General features: G+C 66.0%; 2 protein-coding genes across 7 annotated transcripts in view; one reads left to right on the top strand and one right to left on the bottom strand.

Annotated features, from left to right (window-relative positions):
- Positions 1-2674, top strand: part of TMEM132D (transmembrane protein 132D) — a 111707-nt gene extending 109033 nt beyond the window's left edge. The window contains exons 8-9 of the mRNA XM_045841130.1: positions 657-848; positions 1502-2674. Coding sequence (XP_045697086.1) covers positions 657-848; positions 1502-2674 — 1365 coding nt within the window. The remainder of the gene's footprint in view (positions 1-656; positions 849-1501) is intronic.
- Positions 2675-12719: 10045 nt separating this feature from the next.
- GLT1D1 (glycosyltransferase 1 domain containing 1) overlaps positions 12720-23338 on the bottom strand; it is a 36110-nt gene continuing 25491 nt past the window's right edge. For 3 of the 6 annotated variants that reach the window (XM_045846378.1, XM_045846397.1, XM_045846387.1), the window contains exons 9-12: positions 23120-23163; positions 21525-21645; positions 18103-18201; positions 12936-13248 (exon numbers count right to left, since the gene is read on the bottom strand). In XM_045846378.1, the coding sequence (XP_045702334.1) occupies positions 13078-13248; positions 18103-18201; positions 21525-21645; positions 23120-23163 (435 nt within the window). In that variant the 3' untranslated portion in view covers positions 12936-13077. Of the gene's footprint in view, positions 13249-18102; positions 18202-21524; positions 21646-23119; positions 23164-23338 lie in introns of all 6 variants that reach the window. The other 3 variants (XM_045846356.1, XM_045846365.1, XM_045846372.1) reach the window with 2 other exon arrangements.

The raw sequence follows: 23338 nt of genomic DNA, 5'->3' as shown, positions 1-23338 counted from the left end.
GCGGGGCGGGGGGCCGAGTGGGGGCGGGTCGCAGGGGCCCTGCCAGCCCCGGAGCTCCGTCCCCAGGAGGACACGCTGTCCACGGCAGGAGGAGGGCTGGGGTCTCGCCCGGGGACCCTCGTGAGGACGCAGGTTGCACATCGCAGCTCCGTGGGTCCCGCGGTGGGGAGCGGGACCCCGTGCACACTGAGGCGGCACTCGGACCCTGCGGCCTCTCCCTCTGGGGTCGGCTGGCTGTCGGGGGCGGGGTGGGAAGGCCTCAGTGTCTGCCGCGCCTGCGCGGGACACCGCAGCTCTCGGTGCTGTGAGGTTGGGAACGGCGCGAGCAAGTGGAGTGAGTGGTTTTACACAGAGTCTCACCGCTGGCTGGCAGAGCACGCTGTCAGTGCCAAAGGGAGGGAGGGGGCTGCTCCTGCTCCCGGAGCTGGGGGGGCAGGCTCCCCTCCCGCAGCCCAGTCCCGCCCTGGACCCCGTCTTGCTGCGATTTAACAAACGCAGTGAGTCCCCACAGGCGAGACCCCGCTGTCGGAAGAAGACCCCAGAGATACCCGGCTCGGTCTGCCCCGGCTCTGTCCCCCAGCCCGGGCCTCCCGGACGCGACGGGAGTGACTCCCGGGGCCCAGACGGCGTTCCCCTGCCACGCCGTCCCGTTTCAGGTCCTGTCCCCGCTGTCGGATGCTATCCTGGCCGAAAAGACCATCACCGTGCTGGACGAGAAGGTGACCATCACCGACCTCGGGGTGCAGCTGGTCTCGGGGCTGACGCTGTCCTTGCAGCTCAGCCCTGGGAGCAACAGGGCCATCTTCGCCACCGCCATGGCCCAGGAGCTCCTGCAGAGGCCCCAGCAGGTACGGCCCGGCCAGAGGGCTGGGTCCGGGGGGTCCCAGTCCGGGAGGCGGGGCTCCCTGTCTCCCCCAGGCGGGGGGCGGGGGGGGGAGACAGCCTGCAGGGAGTGTGCAGGGTCCCTCTCTGGCTGGTTTCGGTCACAGTCCCCAAGCCCAGGCTGTGCCTGCATGGGGACACTCTCCCCCACACAGAGCCCGGCCCCCGACGCCTGTGCGCGGGGCGTCCTGCTCCGGACCTGGGGCGCTGCTCTGGGTGGGGGCGTGGACGGAGGCCTGGGGTCACCACAGCTTAACCGTGACGCTGACCGTCTCGCACGCCCGTGGGTGACGCGGCAGGGGTCCCACTGACAATCGGTCACATCTGGGGACGTGGGGTCTGTCGCTGTGCGGACTTGGCCCCGGGCCCCCTCCTCTCAGCCCCTCGGCCCGAGCGGCTCACGACCCCCGGGGCTGACCCCTCCCGAGCACGGGGCGCCGTCTCCAGGCCGCTCTCTTTCGGTTCCAGCCTGCGCGGGGGTTGCTTCCCCTTCACGCCCTGCGGGCCGCTCCCTCGCACGTCCGCATGGCCCAAGAGCCCCGTCCTCGTCAGGCCCGACCCCGAGACCAGGTGTCGCCCGCTTGGGTGGGGCCTGGCTGACGGCCCCTTCCCTCCGCAGGAGGCGGCCCTCAGCTGCTGGGTGCAGTTCAGCGACGGCGCGGTCACCCCCTTGGACATTTACGACGGGAAGGACTTCGCCTTGGTGGCCACCTCCTTGGACGAGAAGGTGGTGTCCATCCGCCGGGACCCCAGCTCTGGGTGGCCCGTCGTGGCCGCTGCGGAGTCCGAGGGGCAGGGCGCACTGGTGAGGGTGGACATGCTCATCAGCGAGTCCTGCCAGAAGTCCCAGCGGAAGAGCGTGCTGGCCGCGGGGACCGCCCCCATCCGGGTGAGGTTCAGCCAGAGCGACGCCAGCCCCAACGCCAGTGACAGCGGACACGCGGGCGCGGACGGGCGCCCCGGCGGCGATGGCAGGGACGGGAGGCCCCGCCGGCCCTCGCAGGAGTGGGGCGGCCGCGAGGGCCCGTCCCTCGGCAGCCCCTCCGTGGGCACCATGGGCGGGGGGCGGGCCACGACAGAGAGGTCCAGCTTCCCGAGGAAGCCCGGGCAGGAGGGCCTCTCCGACGGCCTCGGCGGCCGGCAGCCCGTGCCCCCCAGCCGCGCCCGTGTCCCCACGCAGGCGGGCGTCCCCGGAAGCCGTGGGGATGGGGAGGAGAGCGGCCTCCCGCAGGCCTCCCGGGGGCTGAGCGACCTGGAGATCGGCATGTACGCGCTGCTGGGCGTCTTCTGCCTGGCCATCCTGGTCTTCCTGTCCAACTGCGTGGCCTTCGCCTTGAAGTACCGGCGCAAGCGGGAGCCCCTCCCGGAGCAGGAGGGGCTGAGCCACCCCCATGACTGGGTGGGCCTGAGCGGCCGGGCGGAGCTGCTGGGGAGCCACGCTGGTTTCCCCTCGTCCCCGGGCGAGCGCGTGGCTGCCGTGGACGGGGGCCTGGACCTCGAGGAGAGCAAGTTCCTGCTGGGCACCGGCTCCCAGCACAGCCTGGGCGGGCAGCTGTTTGCACCCGCGGGGCCCGCCGGCGCGGACGGGGACCGTCCCAGGGGCGAGCCCCCCACGTCCCCCACCTCCAAGAGGAAAAGGGTGACGTTCACCACCTTCACCGCCACCCCCTCGGAGGACAGGGGCCCCGCCATGCATGCCATGGGGTCGGGCGGCGAGGACCGCGAGGACTGGGTCTGCCCGGCCCTGCCCCCCGGGGACGGCCCCCCGGCCAGGCTCCGGGACGGCGTGTAGGCCGGCGGGCGCGGACGGTGGCTCTCCCGTGCCTTCCTGCCTTCCGTCCGCGGCGGGCGGCACCGTGCCCTCAGGGAGGGTGGACCACAGGAGACTGCCTGGCCCGGCCGGGGAGCCCGGGTCCTGTGGACATGCCGCCGTCCAGTGGCGACACCGAGGCGTCCGTCCCGTGCGGCAGGGTTGTTACGACCTGGAGGGCGACGGGTGTTGAGTCCTGAGCTGCGGCGAGCGTCCGGGAGAGTGCAGCCCCGTCCCGTCCATCAGAGCGACGGGCGCTGCCAAGTCCCCGTGGCCCCGCCTGTCGGGGCCGCGGGCGAGGGCTGACCGTGGTCAGGCACCAGGGCGGAGGACGGGTCCCTCTGCGCAGCTGGGCACACAGCTCCGTGGGACTGGGGACGGGCCTGGGGTCCAGTCAGGGGCGAAGAGCCGAGCGCTTTTCCTGGCAGGCCCGCCGGTTCCGTCCGCACGTGCCCACTGCCGCCTCTGCAAAGACCCGTGGTCCCCTGCGGGCGGTGGGGACAGGTTCCGCTTTCACTGTGTCCCTCCACGGGCTGCTCATGTCACTCCCAGCGACGGCCACTGAGAAGCCCCACTGGGTAAACAGTGGTCGCAAGGAGACCAGCACTGACCGGCCCTTGTCCCCAGTTTTCTAGAAGGGATGGAGGTCCCGTGCTGTCCGCGGGGCCTGCGCAGGGTGAGGAGAGCCGAGACTGTGGGTGTCTGAGGGGTGGTCGGCAGAAAGCCTGTCCCCACTGACAGGGGGGCAGAGTGTAAGGGTCATGACCTCTGAGAGTGGGAGGGACCCTGACGCCAGCTCATGAGTGAGCTCTGTGAGCGCACGGTTCTGGTCAGGGCCCCGGGACCCCTCCGACGCCCCCCAGAGGCGAACCCTGCAGACACGGGCCCAGGGGGAGCCCAGAGGGCTCTCGGCCACCCACACCCGGGCAGAGACACGGTGGAGCCCTCGCCCGGGTGGGAGGGGTTTGGGGGGCCGGAGGCCAGCTGTGGCTCCCGCCCCGCTCCCCCTGGGTCCTTCCTCCATCCCTCTGCCACTGCGTCTCCCCCCCACCGTCCCACCGCCTTCCAGCTCCGTCTGCACGTCACCGAATCCCCCTGGGGGGACCCGTGTGGCCCCACCGCTGACACTGTGACCCTCGGCACGCCCTCCAGCCGAGCCGCCCCCTGCTGTCCTGAGACGCCCCAGAGGCCACCGCTCCGGCGCCCACGCGAGCTCCCCTTGTCCGCTGGGTGGTTCACTGTCGCCTCTTCCCGCCCGAGAGCAGACGGCATCGCAGCTCGAGGGCGGGACACGGACTCGTAAACCTCCGGGCCGTGCGTGCAGAGTCCGCCTCCGGCACGTTGACGGCCGGGCTTTGTCCCCCCACGCCGACCCCTCCGGGGGCCGGCGTCAGTTGCGGACGCTGCCCCCACACCGTGTGAGCCGCGCTCCGCAGCAAGGCGGCGAGGACAGGTGCTGGGCTGTGAGCGCCCCCGCTCCGGGACCTGCACGGGTCCGCGGACGCTCCCGCGCAGCCCCTGCTGGATAGCGGGCGTGTCCCCAGCCTCCCAGGGGCCTGCTGCCAGGGGACTCGCTCCGTCCCTCCTCCGGGTCGCCCGCCGCGCGCTCAGGCGTCCAGGCCCGTGGCGTGTCGCGGCCACAGCGACCGTGGGCTGGGCTGGAGAGGTTGGTCCCGAGCTTCCTGCCATCGGTGCGGCCCCAGGACGATGCCACAGGAGGAGGCGGTGGCGTGAAATCCTTGAGCGGGTGTGAACAGTGTCAGGTCTGTTCGAGGGGTGACCACGGAGCACCTACTGTGTGCGGGAGGTGCTGCGGGCGCTGGACACCCAGCCGTGAGCACGCCAGGCCCCGCCAGCCGCCGGCCCTCGGCGGGGGTGGGAGACGGCAGAGTCGCCAGAGTTCTCATAAAGGACGACAGCGCAGGTTCCGGAACAAAGGCCGAGTCAGCGTCCGCACGTGGCCCGTCTCACCTAAAAAGCCTGGAAGTCTGTCTTCCCCGGAAAACCCCGCCCCCGGCCGCAGGGGCTCCAGTCCTGTGGCCTCCGACCCCACACGGTGGGCTTGCTGCCGCCGCCACCCCGGCAGGACAGGCGTCCCCGGCGCGGCCACGGCCCGTCCTCGCGCAGACTGCGTCCCCGACCCAGAGCGCAAAGTGCGCGTTCCCGGAACCAGGGACACAGTCCCGCCCGGCCGCGTCTCCCAGCGTCTGGGGAGGGGACAGACGCCGGCGGAGGGATCTGCGCGTGCCCACGGCGGCGGGATCGGGCGCGTGCCCGCAGGCAGAGAGCAGCCTCGTGACTCGTGACTCGGGGAAACGCAGGACGTCCTGGTGCAGAGGACGCAGCGCGCGCGCGGGGCCGCGGCCTGTCACGTGACCCGGGGCCCAGACCCGCGGGGCGGAGGGACGCGGGAGCCTTTGCCAGCTGCCGTGTCAGCAGGGCCTTTGCGAATAAAGCCAGTGATGCTGCTTGTTTTCTCTCGCCTGGCTCGTGTCCTCCTTGCTGGCACCCCCCGGGGTCCGCCAGCCCCAGAGCCGCCCACCTGGGACCTCAGCCCAGACCCCCCCAGGCCCGGGATTCCGGCTCGTCCGCGCCCCCTCCCAGGGGCGGAGGCCGTGGCTTCTCATGGACTCTCAGGGCCCTGAGCTCCGACGACCCCCGGCCCCTGCATTCCTTCCCCAGGCAGGATGTCCCCCCTGGAGGCCGGTAGCCCAGGCAGGGCTGTGTCCCCGACCTCTCCGCAGCGACTGCCGGGGTCCCGGGCCCGTAGCCCTTCACCCCGACTTCTGCCTTCGCGGCGGGTCCCACTGGTGTGCTGTGTGTGTGAGCCTGTGTCCGAGTCCCCTCCTGCGTGGACGCCAGGCCTGTTGCATCCGGGCCCCAGTGCGGGGCGGCCTCGTCTTAACCGATCACAGCTGCAAGGACCCCGCTTCCAGATGAGGTCGCCTCTGGTAAGAAGGGTCAGGACTCCGCACAGGAACTCGGGGGGCGCAGTGGAACTCGTGGCAGCGGCTGCCGGCCGGAAGGTCTGGGGCAGGTCAACGTATAAGCAGGCTGAGGGCAGCTGGCCGTGACGGGGACCGGCGGGTCTCGGGGCCGCCTGGGACGTGGCCCCGTGAACCCGCCTCGCCCCCTTCACCCCACGCAGCCCGACTGTGAGGGTGAGCCGCTCCTCCAGCTCCCTCTGGGGAAGTTCCCCGCCGAGCTGAGGGCCCTGCTGGTCGTCACTGCCCAGGTGTGGCCGCTCCCCCTCTCCAGGGGCCTCAGCTGCCTCGATGGCCATCCAGGCTCTGGCAGAAGCGCAGGTAAGCCAGGGACTGCCCCCCCCCCAGGCCCACGGCCACGTCCCCAGCTCAGCGGGCACGGAGGCCCTGCACAGCTCCAGGGCAGCCCAAGGGGGGCGGGCGGGAGGAGGGGGGAGGGGGCTGCAGCCAGAGCTGCAGACTCCAGCCTGACTTGGGGCACAGGCAGGCCCGCCGGCCTAAAAACCCCTCCTCTAGTGCTCCACCTGGCAGGGGTCCGAGTTGGGGGGGGTGTGGGGGGGCATGGGGAAGATGCCAGCCCGTGTGGCCCAAAGTCACGGACAGGACAGAGGCACAGAGGCTGCGTGCATTCCGGGGGGTGTGCGGGTTCCCGAGCTCTGCCAGCCCGGGTGGCTGCAGACCAGGGGGCTCAGACGGCCGTGCTGGTCCCCCTGGAGCCCGGAGGCCCCAGGTTCTGGGGCCGACAGCGGAGCACAGCCTCCTGGGGCGCGAGTGGGAAGGGAATCCCTTCTGTGCTTGTCCCCGACTCTGGTGCCCTTGACTGTCCCCTGGCTCAGAGACACGTCCCTCCCGCCTGTGTGGCGGAGTCGCACGACCTTCCCTGGGTGTCTCTGGGTCCACGCCGCCCCCCTTGGCTCAGGCCACCCACTGGGAGGAGGCCCTACCCCACCCCGAGAACTGCGACTCCATCTTAACTGGGGCTCATCTGTAGCAACCCTTGGTCACGTTCACGGGCCCTGGGGTCCGGGTCCCACACACCTCTTGGGGGGGTCACACTTCTACCCGCTCCAGAGAGACAGTCGTCCCCTTGATGTTTGTTCCAGAGGTAACAATGCAAATCGCGTTTCTTAGAAATTCAACTGGACTTCAGGAAGAACCGGGGGAGGGACAGAGTTGGTGACTCCCTAGCTCTGAACAGGCAGTGACATCTGACGTCCCGAATGGCTGGACTCGGGGTCCCCTCCTCTCCGAGACTCCGGGCTCCATGTCCGCCTCGCTGACCTCGCGCCCAGGCGGGCTCTTCCCTGCGGCGCCCCCGGGCGCCACAGGGAACTCGTGAGTCTCCCAGTTCAGCATCTCGGGGGAGGGCAGTGACAGTCCCAGAGGGTCCTGACACCTTTCGGAAATCAGTCCCTCACTGAGCCCTGCTGGCCACCCCGAGTCACCGGCAAGATGGGGAGACCCGGGCCTTAACCCCAGAGTCTCCGTCTGCCCTGGAGCCGGAGTGGGGGGCAGGGGGCGGGGGGCAGGGGCGTCCCCACCTAAACCACATGACTCGAATGGGAGGAACGGGTGTCAGAGAGAAGGTGGGGAGGCTTCCACTGCAAACGCGGATGCGGGGCCTGCAAAGTGGCGGCTCCCACGGCTCCGTCTCGCCTTTTCCCCCCGCGTCCCTGCCCCCACCCCATGCCAGGGCCTTTGCCTTCTGGACACTGGGGGAGACTCTGCACCACGGACGAGGTCGGTCCAGAAAAGCCCACCGTTGTTAGCGTAACGAGAACAGGGGGGGCCGTGGAAAGACATCCTCGTGGGCCGCGATGAATCCCGAGAGCCCGCCGCTCGCCCGCGCGGTGGGGCGCAGGGCGCCGCGGCCTCGGTGGCCGGCACCTGGCTCCCGTCCCACCCAGCACCACCGGAGAGGGGTGGGCTCACCCGGGGCAACGCGATGGAAGACTCTCGGCTCCCGCCCAGGTGTTCAATAGCTGGTTTCCGCACGGAAGCGCCCGTCGCCCGTGCCAAGCCTGTCACACAGTGTTCCTTTCTGTATTTTTCTGGGAAATGTTATGGGTGCAAAAGATGAACCACAAGGATGCTCCGTGGGTGAGCCGCAGCCTCAGCTTCGAGCACTGCTGCCACTCGGCCGCGGAAACCCCGCCAGAGGCAGGAGCGAGGCGCAGAGGAGGCTGGCGCTCCCGAGTCCCGATCGAGGGAGGGACCCGAGACGTGGTTCCTCAGTCGCCCTGAGTTACAAATCGCTCACAGCGAAAGAGGGCTGTTTTCTTTTTCCAAAGTGGCTCACCACCCCCGCCTTCCTTCCACCAGGACAAATAGAGCCCCCTCCCAGGGGGGAGGTTTTCAGACTCGGGCGAGAGGGTCCGGCGTGGAGCCCCTGTGGCTGATTCGGCGTCCCGGTCCCCTCGGCATGGAAGCCGGCGTCCCAACCGTCTGCACTTAATGCGCTGAGCTCGCCCGCGACCGAGTGGCGGGACCCCACACGGAGCAGCCTCCGCATGGGCCGCTCACAGCTGACAGGCACAGTGGCCCAACCCCTGCCCAGGGATCACTGCCTCGCTGGGCCCCCCGCCCTCAGCTAGTTCGTCCCGGAAACTCGGGAGCACTCGTGTTCGGGTTCCGGCCCCGCGGGGGCTGGAGAAACCGTCACTGCAGGGGCGGGGGAGTCAGGGCTCGGTCATGATTTCCCCTGCTTGGTTATCTCTAAAACACCGCTGTTCACCTGTAAAACGGAATGCACGCCCACTTTGGAGAAACCTGGAAGCCACAGAAGGATGCACGTGAAAACAAACATTTAAAAAAGAAAATAGCCCTGGCTGCTGTGGCCCAGTGGACTGAGCACTGGCCTGCAAACCAAAGAGTCATGGGTTCGATTCCCAGTCAGAGCACGTGCCCACATTGCGGGCCGGCTCCCCGGTGGGGGGGCGTGTGAGAGGTGACCACCCGTGGATGTTTCCCTCCCTCTCCTCCTCCTTCCCTTCTCCTCTCTCTAAACACAAAAAGTGAAATCTTTTAAAAAGAAGCAGAAAATAAACACTACCCATAACTTCAGCATCCGAACTCACCCGCGTGCCCTGTTACGACTTCTGGCTTCTGCGCACAGAAGCACAGACCTCACCAACACGGAGCTCACGCTCCACGGGCCGCGGCGCCGGGCCCCTTCATCAAGGCCTGTCACTCTCAACACAGTTACTAAAGGCCGCGTGTGCTGCGGCCGCGCGGAAACCGCGCCCCCGGAGCTGACCGGTGCCTTCTGGATATCGGCGCTGCTGGAAATCTTTGGCCGTCACCCCCGACCCCGAGACGGACGTGCCTTCTACGCAGACCTCGTTAATCACCCCTCCTTCTGCCATTGGGACACGCTCCTGAAGGTTAAACGGGCTAGGTCAAAGGCTGTATTGTGTATTGCGTTTTATACGTAATTACAGAGAAAAAATTTTTTTGGATTACAGATAAATTTTCATTATACTTAATAAAATTAATAAGTAAAATGTATTTGTGTTTATATATTTGGTTATTATAAACGTAACCATGGATACAATTTTAAGTGATAGATTATTTTAATTATAATTAATTAAAAGTAATTAATTTCATGTTTTAAAACATTGTTTCCAACTCCCGCCCCCCCACCCCTTCCCCTGTGGCCCCCGTCAGCCCACTGTATCCACGGGCCTGTTCGTGTTTTGTTTCATTTATTCACTTGTGTTTTAATTTCCACATCTGAGTGCATTCATACGATACTTGTCTCTTTTATAGATCATTTTAATTTTAAGCATAAATTAATAAATACCAAATTATAAATATTCCCAAGTTAGTTATTCTAACAAATTACAACACACTCCTTAACCGTGGTCGGCGCACGTTTACGTAACGGTCCGGGCGTTCGTGTGTCCGGGACACGCGGGGCAGCGCTGCTGGCGGGGAGCGGGGGCGGGGCGGCCTGGCGTCTGCACTTGGGGCCGCACTGCGCACGATCACCCCGAGACCCAAGGACCCTATGCGCCCAGCGCACGCCCCCGAGCCGCTCCTGAGCGTCTGACGGCCCTTGGAGCCCGGAGCGCGTGCGCGGGAGGCCCGGCGGCCGCCTGCAGATGAAAGCCACGCGCGCGCGGTGCAGCGGGTGGGCCTGGGCTTCCCAGAGCCGCGCCCCCTGGGACCTCAGAGGGGGACCCCATGGCGACAGACACCTTCGCAGGTGGAGTTCAACAGAGGGCGCAAGACGCGACCCGCCGGGACGGAGCGAGGCCCAAGTCCCGCCGCGAGGGTCCTGCCAGGAGACAGGAAAGAAGACCCGCCCGGCCCGCTGCTCAGGGGCCGCGGAGGAAGCCGCAGGCGGGGGCTGGGGCCGCGGCCGCGCCTTCTCAGGGCCCCGGAGGCGGATGTCCGAGGTGAAGGCGCCACCAGGGCCGCTGTCTGGTGAGGCCTCTCGCGGGCGCTCACGCGGCCGCCGTCTCACTGTGACCTCGCCCGGCCTCTCTTCCGTACACGTGTGGGGGGAGCTCTGGTGTCCTATTCGGGGGGGACCCCGCGTGACCTCGCCGACCCCTCCTTACCTCCCTAAGGCCTCCGCCCCAAACGCGGTCACCGGAGGTGTTCGGGCGGCGGCATGGGGATGTGGGGGTCGGGGAGGCACACAGTTCAGGTCACAACATACAGGGGCCCAGGGAAGCCATGCGGCGATGGAGGCCAGGCCCCGGGGGCGCAGCCGCAAGCCAAGGGACACGGAGCCACCAGGGGCCGGACGAGCAAGGTGGGAGGGTCCTCCCAGAGCCTCCAGAGGGCGCTCCCGCCGGCCCCGCGACTCTGCACTCCCCGCCTCTGCGGGCAAGCTGGCCCGGAGCTGGCCGGATTCAGCCGGAACGAGGCAAATACTGACGCACGGATTCAGGGCACCGCAGAGGTCGTGGCTTCCTCTCCAGCGTCACTGGGCACCGGGTGTGGCCCTGGCCCACCACCCTCCCAAAACCCCACGAGGAGCGGCTGCGTGGGTGGCCGTGCCCAGGTCACATGGTGTCTTGGAATGGGGGCGGGGCCGACACGCAGCCTCTACCTGCATCCCCAGCGGGGGCCGACCCCTCCTCTGTTCTCGTCCCCACCCCACCACTCGAGCAGACGCGACACTTCGGTCCCTGGCTTCTGGACCTGCGTTTGAACTCAGCAGCTCTGCTGGGCTGGGCCTCTGTTGTCCCCCCACGACATTCCGACGCCTCTCAGAAGCTGGGAGCCAGGGATCCCGCTCTTCCACAGCCCGAGCCTCCCGCGGTGGGGCCGGGCTGCGCCCCCCCTCGGCTCAGGGAGCTCGGAGCTGTCGGACCTCCTCGAGGAATCGAGTGCGTGCATCTGGGGGCGTGTGCGAAAGGCGCTCCTCGGGCCACGTAGTGGCATGTGCTTCCGCCACCACATAACGCAGGAAAACGCCGCACAGAGGCGGTGCCGCAGCCTACAGCACAGGTGGCCAACACGAGGCCCGAATCCGGCCCGGCACCTTGTTTCTACCCGGCGGCAGCGCTGAGCTCCTTGCCCCTAGCTAAGGAGCAGGTACACTTACACAGCCCTGGAATCGCATTCGGCCCTTTGAAGGCGACCTCGAGGCTGATGTGGCCCCCGGTGACGATGAGTTTGACAGCCCTGGCCTACAGGGTCGACCCCAAGCACAGCCGGCTGCAGGCAGCTACAAAATGTTCTAGAAAGAGTGAATGAAGCCATGTTGTCCTCAGGACCTGACGCTCAGAGTTTCAGCCTGCACCACGGATGTGCCCACAGGTAACGTGGGTTTGTCATTAAGTGTGTAACTCATTCAGGGTAAGTGTGACGTTGGAACCGAGGGGCCTGCTGCCTCGGCCTCCGCTCAGCGCCCGGGGCCATGCGGCCCGTCAAAGACAGGTGACCGGGAGGAGAGGGAGGAAGCGAAGACCCCCGAGGTGGTCGCACCTGGAGACTCACAGACCGTGTGACTGAGAAACACAGCCGTGGAGAAGGGACAAGGCCAAGGGACGGTGGCCCCAGCTTCTCGGGGCCCCAAACTGCGGGAGGGCAAGCCCGTGGGGACCTGGATGGGGACGAGGGTGGGGGAGTGGAGTCTGTCTGCGGGGCCGCCCGGGCGACCATTCTGGGGCTTCTCCAGGGCTGTAGACGCCCCCGGAGACGGGCTGCATGGCGAGCTCGACCCTCGGAGTCTGCTCTGGGACGAGGAGGCGTCCAGGGGCTGCTTTCCGCGTCCGCTGAGTCTCGGCGGCCTGCAGCCGAACACGGCCCGCACACCAGAGGGGCGCGTTTGGGGTCACGTATTCGGACCCCTGTCTGCTCCCCCTGACCTGGGCAAGGTCACTTGTCTGTCTCGGCCACCTGCCGACTAAACTCCTTAGTGTGTCGCTGACAGCTAACCCCATGGGGCGTGGGAACAGTCCTGGCAGTGTTGGGGGGAAGGGACAGACGGACAGACAGACAGAGACAGAGAGAGGGCCCTAACCCGCCCAGCCGTGACTCGGGCCCGGCCGGGGCCCCCGGCTGCTCGCCTGCCGGGCCTCGGGGCCGTCGGGGACTCACGCCGAGAGGGTGCGGGAGTAGGAGGCAGCTCCTTGGGGAGGTTCTCGCCACAGGGGACGCCCTGGTCGCAGGTCTGCAGGCATCTCGTGTCGAGGGCTGCAGCGCCCCACCCCCAGACATGAGATTGCAGCCACAAGCAAAGATGAAGTCATTCCCTTCCACTGACCGCCCCCCCCTTCCCCCCGGTACTGGCTGCCCCTCGGCACCAGGGGTCCCTCAGGCTCGGGGTGGAGACGGCCCCAGACATCCCTCGGAGCTGCTGCTGCGCACCAGCACGGTGAGGGGCACGGGGTGTCTGGACGTAACGTTAACCGGGCGCGGAGACGGCACCGGGCGGGGTGCCGATGGGAAGGCGCTTCTTCCCGCCGCTGCCCGGATGTGGAGGGAGGGGCGGCGTTCCAGCCCCTCCCGCGAGCTGCCCCCCCCCATGTCCGCGGGGACCGGGGTCTGTGTGTGTCTCACTCCCAGGAACAAAGAGCAGTTACTTCTGCACCACAGATAGCGACACACTTTATTCACTTAAAAAACACACCCTTCCCCCAGCGCTCGCTCGAGGTGCGTGGTGGTGGTGGTGGTGGAGACGGTCACTGGTGACAGGGGGGCCGGTGCGGCGCAGTCCTTCCACCGGGCAGAGTCCTGCCGCTGCCAGACGGCGGCGTCTCACAACCTGCCGCTGCTCGGGACGGGACCTGAGACCTGAGGCCTCGCTGGGCCGCGAGCAGGGTGTCCGCTCCGGCCGGAGTCCGAACCAGGGCCCTGCTGCTCCCTCGCTCTCCTCGCGATGCCCAGATGGTGGGGGCGCGGCCCTGGGGCCCCTCGGACGCGTTGAAGGGGGGACGTCGGTCAGCAAGCCTGGTGACCGGCACCCGCCTGGAGCGTCCGGATGAGGTGCTGGTAGGTGTCTCTCTCCGCCCGCCAGCCATGGTGCGCCCCCACGTACGCCCGGCCGCCGGCCCCCAGGTCCCTGCCCAGCGCGGGGTCGCTGACCAGTCTCTTCGCCAGCTGGACAAACTCCTGCGGGGTGAGGAAGGGGAGACACGGGTGTGAGTCGCCGGTGGAGGGGTTAGCAGATGCCCGTGGAGCTGGCGTCTGCGTCGGCTCCCGGTCTCCCGGTGACCGCCGCCCCGCTCGGGAGGGAGCGGCCCGCAGGAGGGACGAGAGTGGACGCAGACATCAGGACGGGATGAGAAATATGACGTGTGGGTTGGCCAGAAGGCTGGGGCGGAGTTTTCCCGTCAGGTGGCCCCAGTAGCGCCTGGCTGCCTTTGACGTCCTTCGAAATCACTTTGTTGGATTATATAGAGACAGCTGTCGCGTCAGTGTGCATTTAAAAAAATACACCTAAACTGGTCAGTTTTTGTGTCTGGCCATTTTAATACCGAAGAGGCTTTATTATGTCTAGAAAGGTCAAAACGCCACTGAAACGCGAAAAGAGATTGGTGCCGTGTGCGGAGAAGGCGCTGTGGCCGATGGAACGTGTCAGAGGTGGTTTGTGAGCTTGGTGCTGGCGAGTCCCCGCGGGGCGGTGCCCCCCGGAGGGGCAGGCCGGCTGAGGCCGGTGGCCACCCAATCAGGATGTTCATTGGGAACAACCGGCGTCCTGCCCGGCAGGGGACAGCCGGCACCCTCACCCTCGTTAAACCAGCCGCGTCCTGGGTGAGAAGGAGAGCCGCGTCTCTGGGTTACAGGAAAAAGCTGAACAGCCTTTTTGGCCGACCCAGCACAGGCACACGCACGCACATGCACACGTGCACACGCACAACATGCACACGCGCACACGCCCGCACACGCCAGGATGAAGCCCGCGGGGGGTGTCGGTGCGGCCCCCTGCCCGTCTTCCCTAGGTCGCCCCGACCGGCATGTCTTTCCCGACCCCCACTCTTCCGACCGCGATTTCCTCCCTCGTCCCATCGTCCCGGTCTCAGCGGAGACCAGAGTCGGCCAACGCCAGGCCGGGTCCCTGGGCCCCCCAAGCAGCGCTGCTCCGGCCCCGGCTGCTCTCCATGGTGTCGGTTGTGGCTTCCCACTACCGCCGTGGTCTGGTGTCACAGCTGCCGCGTCAGCTGGGTTCAGACTCTCCCGAAGGGGCTTAGCGGTGCGGCCTCGGGTGAGCAGGTCACCTCTCTGAGCACCCCCGTCGCCTCTAAAGGGGCCACGGGCAGTCGGTCCGTGGCAGGTGCAGCCCTGCCCCAGGCACATAGGGGAAGGGGGGCCCGGACTGGGTGGCCCGAGTTCGCTCTGGTGCCCAGCCGCAAGACGTCTCTCTCTCCCTCTCTCTGTCTCTCCCTCTCTCTCCCCCCCCCTCTCTCTCCACCCCCCTCTCTCCCTCTCTCTGTCTCTCCCTCTCTCTCTCCCCCTCTCTCTCTCTCTCCCTGTCTCTCTCTCCACCATCCCCCTCTCTCTCCCTCTCTCTCCCTCTCTCTCCCTCTCTCTCCCTCTCTCTCCCTCTCTCTCTCTCCACCCCCCCTCTCTCCCTCTCTCTCTCTCCCTCTCTCTCTCTCTCCCCCCCCCTCTCTCTCTCTCCACCACCCCCCTCTCTCTCCCTCTCTCTCCCTCTCTCTCTCTCGCCCTCTCTCTCTCCCTCTGCTAGGCTCTCAGACTCGTGGTAAGAGCACCACCTGGCCACCCTGGCTGCCACATTACAACCGTCGGGGCCGGAAAGAACTAGAATGAGTCCGGTGGTTAAAGGTGCTCAGAGACAGGAGGGGACACTCAGCATTTATTCTGCTTGCGCCTGTGTCGGGGGCAGCTCCCCGGGCCCCCTCCCGTGCCCAGTCGTCAGGGGCAAGGACGGGGCGCCTGGTGGAGCGTGGGCGGCTGAGTGAGTGACGCATAGGACACAGGGCAGAGCCTGGCAGGACACCGCCGCCACAGTTGTCCCCGTCCCCCGAGCCGTGTGGGTCCCAGTGACGCGGCCGGGCCTGCGAGGGGCACACACTGCTTGCTGTTGGAAGGGAACGTCCCCGTGTCCTCAGAACGGCTGTGAGTGAGACGCCGAGTGGCTGAGCAGTGCACACAGCGCCGCTCGCGGGAGAGTGGAGTGGCACTTCCAGGCGTTGTGTGTGTGGTGAATCGCTGTTCTCTCGTACTTTTTAAAGATCATTCTTTTTAAAAATATTTTATTTACTTTATTTCTAGGCAGCGGGGAAGGGAGGAAGGGAGGGAGAGAAACATCCGGGTGCGGTTGCCTCTCGAGCGCCCCCTGCTGGGGACCTGGACAGAAACCCAGGCCTGTGCCTTGACTGGGGATTGAACCAACAACCCTTCGGTTCACAGGCCGGTGCTCAATCCACTGAGCCACACCAGCCAGGCGCTGTTTTCTTTGATCGTAAAAATATAGCGTGTTTATTCCCATCTCATGGTAACAGAACCATGTTCTTATGAAATTGTTTGAGAGGCTGAGAGCTTTGCTGTACTATCGGGTGGCTGGCCCTGTCTTTGATTTATGTGACACAGAGCTCTTCCGCCAAAACCCCAGTCCCTGCCTGGAATCCTGACGGACAGTTTCCAGGAGAGGCAGGCGGCAATCAAACGCACTGTCTCCTCCCGCACGCACGGAAGGGCAAACAGGAAGCCGAGGCTCAGGTGAGGCGGAGAGACCAGGTGGGAAGGGAGACGGGCCTGGGCCCCCGGTGCAATGACCCTGACGCGGGGCTGGAGGTCGGGGGCGGTCTCGGTCCGGGCGCATGAGCAGCCCTCCCCGGAGTCCAGGGTCTCCTCGGCCGGACGCAGGCGGCGGTGCCCACCTGACCGCTGAGGGGACGCGCTGACCGCAGGGAGAAGCCAGCACCCCGTGTGGAGGGGATGCAGAGCAGTCCCCCCCCCCCATGGCTACCGGGGCTCCACAGCAGACGACACAGCTGCCTGTTTGCAAGTACGCAGACTTCGCCGTGACTCCCGGGTCAGTCCGCACCCGTCCGCCCAGCGTGTCCTGGGGGCTGGCGTGGCCGTCCCCGAGCACGGGGAGCTCCCGGCGCCCACGCACTTGGCTTTGGGGGGTGGGCGGGGCATACAGCCCACAGCTGGTTATACTTCCAACAATTACGGATGCTCATTTAGAAAGTTAAAATTTTAGAGAGATACACAAACTAGAGTGAGGAAGAGAGACATGATATTTTGCAGAACCAACCACGTCGCCCAGTTCCTGAGGGGAGAGGGGCCCGAGTGAGCCGGTGGGGGGATGCAGCTCTCCCAGCGCCCGCCTGCCCCTCGCCCGTGCGGGCACCTGCCCAGCAGGGGCACACAGGTGGCTTGCACGCTCCCGGGCCCCGAGCAGCAGCGGAGACACCCCGGACTCGAGGACACACGGCTCCCAGCCGAGGCGCAGAGGAGCCCTCCACGCCCCTTTTCTCGGTCCCCAGCCTGCGCATCGTCCTCGCCCTCGGACAGGCGGGGGGCTGAGCACGGGAGTCAGAAACATGCCCAGAACCACGCGGATTTCAAGGGAGACACTCGAGAGCTGAGCACAGCTGCACCCGACCGAACGTTTGGGGGGTGCCAGTCCCCCAACACCCCCACTTTTCCCCAACGTTAAACTGCTGATTCAAGATCAACTCCGTTACCATTTATAGGAAGAAGTAACAAACTCTAATACATGTGGAAATTCATGCAGAACGCCAGGAACAGTGCTCGGAATATAATGTGCACCTGATAAATGGTAGCTACCGTCATCACCATCACCATCATCACCATCACCACCACCACCATCATCACTACCACTATGTCCACCATCCCCACCACCATCATCATCATCACCGTCCCACCATCATCCCCACCACCCCCACCATCATCACCATCCCCACCACCATCCCAACCATCATCATCATCATCATCACCACCACCATCCCCACCACCATCATCACTACCATCCCCATCATCCCCACCAGCCCTACCATCATCACTGTCACCATCACCACCATCATCACCACCACCATCCCCACCATCCCCACCACCATCCCAACCATCATCATCATCATCATCCCCATCACCATCCTCATTATCACTATCATCACCATCATCCCCACCATCACTGTCCCTACCGTCACCACCACCACCATCCCCACCATCCCCACCACCATCCCCACCATCATCCCCACCATCACCACCACCGTCCCCACCGTCCCCACCCTGTTGTCAGGTGGTCTCGTCACAACTACAGAGGAAACAACGGCACCTGTGACACCGTGTCTGGCACACTTTCTCCAACCGTGTTAAAAATGCAGCCCCGCCGCGTAGGAAAAGCAGAGACTTGTGTTTTTAAAAGCCGTGCTGTGCGGAACGAACGCTCACATCGGAATCCATCTGTGCGGGGCGGTGGGTGGGCGCGGCGGCACGGCATCTGAGAGCTCCCGGGGGCCGGCCGCCCGCGGAGGGACCTGCTCGCGGCAGCGGCAGGACAGTCACTCGCCAGCAGAAGGGGTGACACCCCACGAGGAGCTCTCCGAGGTCCGGCCACCCACACAGCTTTGCCCGTGCTCAGCCGGCTGCGCCCACGCGGAAGGTCGAGTCCCCAGCCCGGGCACGTGTGGGAGGCAACGATCTCTCTCCCCCCCCTTCACTCTCTCTAGAATCAGTAAACACATCCTCAGGTGAGAATTTTTAAAAATCAGAAATCTGAGCATCTCAGGGGAAGTGACCGTCTCGAGGTCTCGCAGCTCATCTGTGCAGGACCGGGAAGGGCTCTCAGGCCACGCCCCCAGGTTCCTCCAGCCGGACGTCTGCGGGGCTCCCGTGTGGTCCCGGCCGGCGCCGCGTCACACAGGGCTGCCCTGACCGTGACCGGGGTGCGGGAACGCTGACAAAAACGCACACGTCTCAGACGCAGAGGGAAATGCACGCGAAGACCACCCCACGCAGGGCGCCCCGTACCTGAGGGTCGGAAAACAGCAGGCCGGTGGCCCCGTGCCGGACCACGGCGGCGTTCCCGGGGATGTTCCTGGCCAGCACCGGCACCTCCAGCTCCATGGCCTGCAGGGCGGGAAGAGGGGAGGCGCGCTGGTTGGAAGGGCCCGTGTGTGGGCGGAGACTCCCCGGCCCAGGCCCCGCCCACACGGCCGCATCCAGTGGAGGCACCCGCTTTCAGACTGCGTGTGGATTCTCACGACGCGCTCTATCTGCAGTTCTGGGAAGGACACCCTGTCCCCGAGGGACAGGGTCACGGCCGTGCCACCAGAAACCGCCCCTCTACATGTTCACGGGGCACAGCTTCAGCCACAGCTTGGGGTCACATCACCCCCTGGGAGAGGCGGTTTTCCCCCGGCACCGGTGGGACTGAGCGTGTGCCTTTGGCACGCGGGCGAGGACACAACGGAAGGAACGAGGTCACCACCGCGCGGCTTTCCGACCCCAAGGGCTGGGAGCGGCTGTCACTTCGTTCTGAGCCACCCCCTGCTCCCCCCCCCCCGCCCCCTGCATGAGCTCCGCGACCTGTGACCAGGCTCACACTCCACGGTCTTAAAAACCTTGGCAGAGTCCGCAGAGACACCGTGTCCACCCTGCAGGGCACAGCAGCCTTAAGACCCACCCCTGCCCGGGCTCCAGCCAGCACAGCGCCCGGGACCCTCGGAAGGGAGGCTCCGCCCCCGTTTGTAGGGTTTTCGAGCCCCAGGGGGACGACGAGACCCCTGGGGTCCAGCCGCCTCCGCCAGGACGTCTGGCAGAGAAGCTCCGCTCACGTGCTGGCGGCCCCGACAGGCAGAGTGTCCGGCTGGACGGCGCACGGACGTGCCCCTGCAGGGCGCTCAGCCCCGACGCCATCGGGGAGCCAGCGGCGTTGTGGGCACAATCCCAGACCCTGTCCCGCGTCCTAAAGAGCACTTCGCTCTCCTGCCGTGCCTCCCCACCCGCAGCGTGAGTTCGAGGAGCCCCTTCTCACCGAGGTGGCGCACCAGGCCTCACCACTCTGGGTGGGCAGGGCCTGGCACCCCCCCGCACAGCTGCACGGCAGCCGAGGCCGATGGCGCAGCGCGGCTGTCCTCCCGGGAATCCCCCCGCCGCACCCGGACCTGGGAGCCGAGTGCAGGACGGTCTTCCCACTGCCGTCGGCTCCCGCATTCTCCCCGGGGGGGCTACCGTGTAACCCCGGGGGGGCGAGTGTGCATGTGTGTGCGCATGTGTCATGTGCATGCGTGTGTTCTGGAGTGGGGAGGAGAGACCCCGGTGAGGGAGACCCAGATTAGAAAAGACTCGTTCTGAACTCCTTTCCTCCTGGCCCGGCCGAGTCCAGCTCCACGGGGTTGCTGAATGCCCTGACCCAGCGGGCGGGTCAGCTGCGGGCGAGCACCCAGCTCGGGCCAGTGTCTGCGGCTCACTGCTCGGAAGCGGGTGTTTGCGGACGGGACTTGCCTGTGCCTCACGAGGAAACACCCGATTCTGGGACGTGCGAAGGCCCCGGTCTCCCGTCCTACGTGTGCCCCTGCTCCCAAGGCTCACCACACGGGGGTCTGAGCCCACCCTGCCGAAATGTGCCCTCTGCACCCCTGGGAAAGCAGGCGTGTGCCAGACCCTCGGCCCGACGCCCGCCCCCCACGGCGGTGGGAGCTGCCAGCGCGGCCTTGCCTTTGAAGCGGATGAGACTTGACAGCAATTTGTCTGCCGTGAATTGCTGTGAGTGCCGGTTATGAAACGCTTCCTGGATCCCACTCTGCTGCTTCTCAAGATCTGGGGGGCGGGGCGGGAGGTGGGTGTTTACGGAGGACGGCGCAATCAGCGGGCGGGTGGGGGCCGGGGCCCGCAACGCACACCGTTCCAGCTGACACGTGTCCAACCATCACAGGGAGGCTGCTTTCAGACCTCAGAAGAAGTGGCCGCTAATCGTTAAGCACAGAGGGAGGGGCTGGCACGTGGCCGAACTCGTCACAGAGCCACACGATGCACCACAGACGCCGCCCTGCCCTGGACTCCCGGGCGCGGGCAGTGCAGAGCTGCTCCCCTACCCCCAACCTTCGTTTGGGGTGCTTTTCCTTTCTTAAACGGTGCCACGTTAAAACAGCGTGCTGGTCACGCAAGCCCGGTCCTGTCTTCCATTGAGGGAGGGTCGGTCCTTTTCCTGGTTTGGTTTCTGCGTTCACGGAAACAGCAAGGGCCACAACTTACACCTCAAGCCGATAAATTCAGAGGTTCCAACTAGTGTCCAAAGGAATGAAGGGGTGTTTTAAGCACTTCCGGCACAATAACAGCATCGCCCCACGGAGACACGGGGGTGAGAAACCCACAGGGTGAGGAAGAAAGCAGAACCCACTCAGAGACCCGCGGGACCAGGGCCGACAACCTTTCTCTCCCCCAGGGGCGACAACCTTTCTCTCCCCCAGCAGCTTCCGTCCTGTGCTAATCGGCCAGTCCCCATGTGCTGCGTCTCCCGTGTGCCGAGAACCACGGACGAGGCGTGAGTGGGGCAGCCTGGGGCCGCAGGGTTCGGGGGAAGCCCAGTACCAGGGCTGGTCAGGGCCGGTCAGGGCCGGTCAGGGCCGGCGCGAACGGACGCCCCCTGCACTAAGCTCACCTTCGCAAGGAACCCGAATGCGATGAACTAACAGCAAAACAGGGCAAAGGACAACCCTCCGTGTTAGCCACACGCTGGCCTTCCCCTCGAGGGTCTAAGTTTCACCCGGATATCGGGGTGAAACTCCCTGGCCCCTGGAACGTTCCAGAGAGACCAGGGATGGCGGGGCGGCTGAGCGGCTGGGTTGAGTGTCTCCGGGACAGCCGACCCAGTCCAGCCAGAGCCACCAAGACTCCAACCAGAGGCTGTTTGCTGGGGCCGCTCCCTGCGGGACACCGGTCACCGGGCCACCAGCCCGGGGCTCTGCCGGGGCCTGTGTGGGTCCAGCCAAAGGAGACCCAGCCGTTTTCTGGAGCCCCTCCCTCCACCCCACCTGCACCTCTACCCCCTGCACTCCCCCCCACCCCTCATCCTGGGGGCGTGAGCCACACTGAAAACGGGGAGAAGAAACCAAGGAAAGGGGGGCTTCTTGCAAAAACACAGCCACCCCGAGCCGCGTTCCCGCCCTCCCACCGGGGCGAGTCCTGCCGGGTCCCCAGCAGCGCCATCCTGGGCTGAAGTCGCCGTGTGGCCGGCAGGGGAGGGCCGTGCCAGGTGGAGGGATTGCTTCCGAGTCCCGGGTGGGACCTAGAATCGACTTCTGAGTTCCCAAGGAAAATCTGTTTTGCTTCTCCCAAGCTCCGGGAGGCGCAGGGCCAGGCTGAGAAAGACGCCCGCTCCGTCCACGAGGAGAGAGGCAGCAGGCGGTCTCCCCTGCGCCCTCTCGGGGCCCCCCCGGGGGGGCCGTTACCTCCAGAATGGCGGCGGACATGCCCTCGGAGACGGAGCTGTTGACCAGAGCGACGCAGTGCCTCAGGGCTGCGTGCAGGTCCTCCTGCGGCATCTCCCGGACCAGGCGCACCCCCGCGGAGCTGCAGCAGAGGACGACACGGTGGGGAGCGTGGGCTGCGGGGCCTCACGGAGGGGCGGGGGGGGGACGGACGACAGCTCCGGAGACGCCCCCTCTGTCACAGAGGCAGCACTATGGGGAGAGGGGTCAACACCCGGAGCGACTCTGCGGGGGCGGGGGGGAGCGTCTCCCCCGTGTCCGCCCCGACGGGGAGGGGGCAGCCTGCCGACACATCCGTGCTGGGCGTGAACACGGGTGGCACCCGGGGCGCAGGCGTCTCCGACTCCGGGGTTCGGGGACGGGTGTGTGGCCGTCTTCCCTGCAGGGGCTGGGGTGGGAGTCCCTCCCCACAGCTCCGCCCTTCTCAGACGTGTTTGAGACGCTGGCGCAGACAGCAACGGGGGGACCGGCAGAGGGCAGTAGAAATGCCAGGACGAGAGAGAAGGCCCGCGGCACCCACGCGCCCGGCACCCCGAGCCGGCAGGACGCCATCCCCAGGGTGTCACCTGGCGTGTGTGTTCTGTCTCTCGTTCGGCAATGCCGACTCGCCTGTGTCCCCTCCCCTCTGCACCGCCCTCGTGACCGTGACGCCCTTTCCCACAAGCGGCCCTGCCTTCATGTGCGTGCATCTGTGAGCTATAGAAAGACCCCCAGTTGTACATGGACATAAAGTCAGTATCCCCCGGTCCCCTTTGCTGACGGAGTGGCCAGAGAGGTACAGCGGATTCCTGGTGTGGGGGGGGTCCAGGAGGAAGTCACCTTCAAGGGGGCTGACCCACATGGGAAATGGCCCTCTGGCCTGCCCTTTCCTGTCTCTCCTCTCAAAATTGGGAATGTGATGAGATGGGTGGAGCTCTGCAGCCACTCTGCCACCTCAAGGATGGAAGCCACAGGTGAGGGACAGCAGGACAGAGAGACAGAAGCCCAAGTCCCTGAGTCTTACTAGCCCTGGGCCCACCGCGTCAGAATTTTTATGGAACCACTTAAACACCCCAGGCGTTTGAGCCGGTGTTGGCGGGTCTCTGTTATGGGCAGACACGGGCCATTTATAACAGAAGCTCCAACCAATGGTGCTCCCGAGAGGTGACGAGGGGTGCCATGTCCCTCCACTGCCTCAAACCCCAGGCATTTGAGGTCGTTTTGGAGTTTGCCAGCGTCCCGTGGATGTTAGCCATCAAAGTGCTTTTCCCAGCCGCTCTCCCGAACCAGGGAGGCTGGCACCCTCCCATGCGCACTGTCCCTGCCGCTCCGGGCGCGGCTCATGCTCTGAGGACACAGTTTCCGGCTTGTGCAAGGGCGGTAGCACTGCCTGGGGTCACCCGGGACCATGGGAAGCATTAGAGGAGGAGCCCCTGGGGAAGTGTTGGGGACAGAGCCGGGACACAGACGTTGCTGCGTAACTGTGGGATCCCCCTGGGTCCCCCCACCAGGGTAATGCACTGGCCATTGGGTTTCCTCTCCTGCAAAACAGCTGCTCGCCGCTGACGCTTGCTTACCTCTTCACCTTGGCCTTCACTTCCCTTGTAAACACTGGGTCCACCTGCCAAGAGACACGGCCACGCGTTAGGAAAAGCCTGAGACCAGCCTACGTCGCCGGAGAATGGTGCCATGACAACAAGGCCACCCTGGACAGTTTACAAAGGAAACAAGTCCAATCAGAAGGCGTCCCCGAGTCCAGCTGTCCACCCTCACAGCGAGGGGGAGAGAATGGAGAG

Source organism: Phyllostomus hastatus, unplaced genomic scaffold (assembly GCF_019186645.2).
Source record: "Phyllostomus hastatus isolate PE091 unplaced genomic scaffold, TTU_PhHast_1.1 phas_contig_1162, whole genome shotgun sequence".
NCBI classification, from domain to species: Eukaryota; Metazoa; Chordata; class Mammalia; order Chiroptera; family Phyllostomidae; genus Phyllostomus; species Phyllostomus hastatus.
Note: the sequence above shows the minus strand (reverse complement) of the source record. Positions and strands in the feature narration are given on the sequence as shown.